Source organism: Hordeum vulgare, chromosome 4H (genome assembly GCF_904849725.1).
Source record: "Hordeum vulgare subsp. vulgare chromosome 4H, MorexV3_pseudomolecules_assembly, whole genome shotgun sequence".
In the NCBI taxonomy this organism is placed as follows: Eukaryota; Viridiplantae; Streptophyta; class Magnoliopsida; order Poales; family Poaceae; genus Hordeum; species Hordeum vulgare.
The window spans coordinates 544,813,871-544,819,318 of NC_058521.1; the positions used below are offsets into that span (position 1 = coordinate 544,813,871).

The 5,448-nt window shown below is 46.9% G+C and overlaps 1 protein-coding gene across 1 annotated transcript; it reads right to left on the reverse strand.

The window, feature by feature from the left end:
* Positions 1 to 2,344: 2,344 nt before the first annotated feature.
* LOC123446881 (putative cyclin-dependent kinase F-2) lies at positions 2,345 to 3,557 on the reverse strand. The gene is made up of 2 exons (XM_045123422.1): positions 2,410 to 3,557; positions 2,345 to 2,378 (listed from the first exon to the last, which is right to left on the reverse strand). Exons 1-2 carry the CDS (start codon positions 3,555 to 3,557, stop codon positions 2,345 to 2,347), a joined length of 1,182 nt encoding a protein of 393 aa, XP_044979357.1.
* Positions 3,558 to 5,448: the final 1,891 nt, after the last annotated feature.

Consider the following 5,448-nt stretch of genomic DNA (forward strand, 5'->3'; position numbering starts at 1 on the left):
AGCTACATTTTATGGTTTGTGACTGATCATCATAAGGAAGGGAACTGAAAACAAGAGGAAATTGAAAAACCCGGTTGATGGGAACATTCTCCTGAAATCTTTGCCTTGTGCCAATTGCCCATTTGTACAACAGTCCTTTCGCCTGCGGAGAATGCAAAAGAGATCAGACGTCATGTAAACCTTTTAAAATGAAAATTAGATATATTCAAAAGACATCGAAAGTCTTGAAGTCAAGTAACATCCAAACCACCATAATCAGCAGAGTATAGTTAAAAGAGAGAAACCTCATCCTTTACTCCTCATAGATTATTTACCATGTACCTACATGTATTCAGAAAGAAACTAAAGATATTTTTATACCAGATTTAGTGGATGGCTCGGGCCAGGGCGAAGGTCGGGGCAGTCTCCAGGGTAGCGGTTGGGCCTGTGGCGTTCTCCAGGGCAGGGGAGGGAGCTGTGGCGGTCCGTGGGGCAGCTGTCACGGCAGACGCTTTCCTGTGAGGCATAACCTTAACCAAAGCTTCCTTTGTGATCTTGTCAGCGAGAGTGGCCTCCTTAAAGTTTATTGGGTCTCACATCTATGTCACTTCCTCCTCATCCTCGTCATTGAACCCACGCTTGATTGCCATCTTAATCTTGTCCTTGACTCGGAGTCGATACATGTTGGGAAAAGAGCTGCAATGTCACATAGAAATGTCTCAGCACAAGACAAATGCAGACCTAAAGAACTGATACTGTACTTCAGAGACAAATGGATAAAAATTGCATATCTGATGACACAATACTAAGCTGCGACAACTATGTGCTTCTGGACCTGATTGTAACACAAATGCAAAGTACACGTAGATTCCATGTTTAACAAGATCCAATCCTTTTATTAAACTCGGTTAAAACAGAAGAATCAAGGAAACAGTTGTGGCACTAATTATTGAAAATCGAGTTAATTCGTCTGTCCATTGCCCATGTGGATAACTGAAGATATGGTGGAATACTAACAAACATGCTCCTGGATTTGATTAGATAAACAGCAGTGTAACTCAAATCTGAATACAGCACAGTAATTGCAGATCACAAGATCTGATCAAAAGTACATTTAACAAGGTAAGTTGTACGCGAGTTGCATCGCAGAGGAACATAGATAAACAGTAATATAAAAACACAGAATTGGTATAAGGATTTCTGAACTCTGAGCAGGACACCTCTGAGTGGGGGGATTTGATTTGAGTAATCGTCGATCCCATCAGAATGGGAACCAAATTCAAAATTTTATACATCAATTAAATGTGAAAGCTCCAAAATTAGGAAGCATGTGAATTAAAAGAATTGGATGAGAATGCTCATTTAGAGATTGTTGACCCGGTCAAAATCGGGTGACCCAATTCCAAATTTCAATTATTTGTGAAGATTTAAAAATTAGGAAGCATAGTGTATTGTATATTAAATTAAATGAGAGAGTTTTGAGAATTATTGATCTAGTCAAAATTGGGTGACCAAATTTCAATTGAAGACCTCAATTGATTGTGAGGCCTTCAGTCCTAGAAAGTTTAGTGATATAGTATATGGGATGTTGGGGTATTTCGTGTGTGATGAATGATAAGATTTTCAGAGCAGCACCACCACACTTGGAAACATGGAAGCACTATCCGAAAGAGGGACTATGGGCAACCCAGCTCCCCGCAAAGCCCATCAAGGCAGAGATTTCAGGAGGATTGCTAGAACCTCCGTGGATAAGATTTTTTACTTAGCCAAAAAATATTTTTCTTAACCAAACTGTCCAAAACAATTGCAACAATTCGGAAAATCTATGACACATACGAGGAAGCAGGACACCTCCAAGTGGGGGGGTTTGATTTTTAGCCACTAATGTGTCGACGATCCGGTAGAAATTAAGTACTCAATCCATGCATTCCGATGGTGCAATTTCCGAAATAGAGGACATACTTGATTTTCCTATCTACTTCCTCAGCCTAAAATAATTGTCTTAACTTCGTACTAACTCTAGCATAAAATTATACTAAGCTAAAGATGCTTATTTTAGGACGGAGGGAGTATTTCAAAAGTAACTGAATTTGCATAAGGAGAAGATGGTGGAAACACATACACTGAACTGTATGAGGTTGTACTATGATTCAATAACAACTGACCATGTAAACAACATGTCAGCACTTTAATGGATCTCTGAACACAACCTCATAATTACACATCTCTGATTCTCTGAACATGCGCATGGTGACTGATAGAATTCAGAAAAGCAGGCCAACATTAACGATCATCCAGCGATCAAGGCGCAGCTTCTAGAATTACAAGCAACTGATCTACATCTCTGAATACTGATCTACAGAGTCTAATTACACTCGTTGCGCTGCGTTCCACACGGCAACTGGAATTTTGTGTAGATTCTTCTGTCGTGGCATCGCCGGAGGGATGAACTTGATCCTTGGTGTCTTCTCTTTCAGAAACGACAGAGAGTCGAGCTTCTCGGCGGCGGCGTCGGCGGAACGAGGAGCATCGAACCATGAGTGCTTCAGCGCGTCGGCTGCCGTCAGTCGCTCGTCGGGGTTGCACGTGAGGAGCCCTTGCAACACCTGGAATCCTTCCTCGGACAGCTTGTCTTCAGGGAACAAATACCGGAGCCGGCTGTGCTTGCACCCCGCTGGTAGCCGTTTCAGCACGTCGGCGGTGAGCGGCAGCGACTTGAACTCCGGCCACGTCCTCTCGTCCGGCATCCCGAGCACTCGGAAGATGCTCTCCAGCTGCTTTATGTCATTCTTTGTCTCGTCTACCTCCTCATCTTCGGGGTCGAGCATGAACAGCGTCTCGCCGGTGAGCAGTTCGGCAAAGACGCAGCCGATGGACCACGTGTCCACGACCGCTTCGTAGTCCTTCTTCCCCAGGATCATCTCGGGCGCCATGTAGGACGCCGTGCCGGCCCGGTTGTACGGCGGCCAGTCGGCCATGGACATGGCCAGCCCGAGGTCGCAAATCTTAAGGAGCTCCAGGTTTTTCCCGACGAGGATATTGGCTGGCTTGATGTCGCGGTGGACGATGTGGCGGTCGTGCTCGTGCATCTTGTCGGCACCGGTCAGGAGCTTCCACATGAAGTCGCGCACCGTGGATTCCGGGAGCGGCGGGTCGTCGCGCTCGCGCCTGTCCCACAGCAAAGACCAGAGGCTCGACGCCTCGACGTACTCCATGACGAGGCCTGCGGTGTCGCCGGTTGCTGGGTCGCACACCAGGCCCTCGAAGCCGACGACGTAGGGGTTTCCGTCGCAGGCCTCGAGGAATCGTGCCTCCTGCTCAAGATCTTTGACGACGTCGGTGTCGTCGGGCGAGGAGAGGAACTTGACGGCCACGTTCTTCTTGGTGACGCGGTGGCGCATCCTGTGGACGACGCCGAAGCCGCCTTTCCCTAGGCAGGCCACCTTCTCGTAGTCGTCGGTGCTCCCGATGGAGGCGCGGCTCCTCTTGCAGCACGACGGCGATTGTCGATGTTGAGCGGCCGTCGCGTGGCCGTGGCCGGCGTCGAGGACAGCGGCAGGTCGCTTGAGGACGGCCATGGCCGGCGCTAGCTCGACAAACGAACTACTTTGGTTGCTGGAGAGGGCGGCGGAACTAAGGAGGCAGAGATCGATGAAGGAGAATGGGGAGGCGGCGGAACTAAGGAAGCAGAGATCGATGATGGAGAATGGGGAGGGAGGAACTTCCGTATGGATCCATGCCCTGCGTTGGCTATTTTGTTTCGACAGGTCCGAGTTACGGTGGAATTCAGTTCAGTTTCAGTCCGAGTTACGGTGGCTGCGAGCTTCTATTTGCCTTGCTGCCTGCGTTTTCGGAAAGCTCGCCCCTTCAGTAAAGGAACAGAATCAAACACCAGGAGAGGTGCGGCATCGGCAGGGGTCAAGGCTCATGGCTCCGGCATCGGCAGGGTAAGCTCATGGCTCCGGCATCGTCGTCAAGGCGCGCCACCGGCAAGACCATCGTGATCAAGTTCCTCCGCTGCACCAAGGATACCGCCGACGACACTAAGGAGCTCCTCCGGCGTGAGGCCGGCTGACAGGACTAACCATCAGTAGCACACGAAATGGGTCACAAAATCTCGGATCATTTTGAGAGAACCAAGATCGGATTGTTTGATTGAAGAATTCTGGAAATGTGAACTTGATGAATTCTTCTCAATCAAATAATTAAAAAACGATATTCATATGTAAACACAATAGGATTTTCTCTTATTAAACACGCCTTCTACGTCATCACAACAGATGCAGACCGACTGAATATGATGGGTTTTCCTCGACAACAGAAAACCATACGATCATCTCACATAAACACGAAATCATACACGGCCACCACGACATCTCTGAGTGATCACACATGTACATGTTTTCCCTGTTACAGAACAAGATAAAGCCATCCCATCGTAACCACAAGATTTGATTCACATACCACGGGAAACGTCTCCCCTTACCATTTACCGGTCCCCTTCAGCCAATTTCAATGCAAAAAAACTCAGCTACATTTTAAGGTTTGTGACTCATTAGCATAAGGAAGGGAACTGAAAACAGGAGGAAATTGAAAAACCCTGTTGATGCGAACATTCTCCTGAAATCTTTGCCTTGTGCCAACTGCCCATCTGTACAGCAGTTCTTTCGCCTGTGGAGAATGCAAAAGAGATCACACATCATGTAAACCTATTAAAATGAAAATTAGATATATTCAGAAGACATCGAAAGTCATCAAGCCAGGTAACATCCAAACCACCATACATACGCAGAGTATAGTTAAAAGAGAGAAGCCTCATCCTTTATTCCTGCTAGATTATTTACCATCTACCTACATGTATCTAGAAAGAAACTGAAGATATTTTTATACCAGATTTAGTGGATGGCTCGGACCAGGGCGAAGGTCGGGGCAGTTTTGAGGGTAGGGGTCGGGCCTGTGGCGTTCTCCAGGGCAGGGAAGGGAGCTGTCGCGGTCCGCGGGGCAGCTGTCAGGGCAGAGGCTTCCCTGTGAGCCATGAGCCATAACCTTAGACAAAGCTTCCTTTGTGATCTTGTCTGCAAGAGTGGCCTCCTTTAAGTTCATTGCGTCTGACATCTGTGTCATTTCCTCCTCGTCCTCGTCGCTGAACCCACGCTTGATTGCCATCTTAATCTTGTCCTTGGCTCGGAGCCGATACATGTTGGGAAAGGACCTGCAATGTCACATAGAAATGTCTCAGCACAAGACAACTGCAGCCCTAAAGAACTGATACTGTACTTCAGAGACAAACTGATAAAAATTGCATATCTAATGACACAATACTAATCTGCGACAACTATGTGCTTCTGGACCTGATTAGATAAATAGTAATTTAACACAAATGCAAAGTACACGTAAATTCCATGTTTAACCAGATCCAATCCTTTTATTAAACTCGGTTAAAATAGCAGAATCGAGGAAGCAGATGTG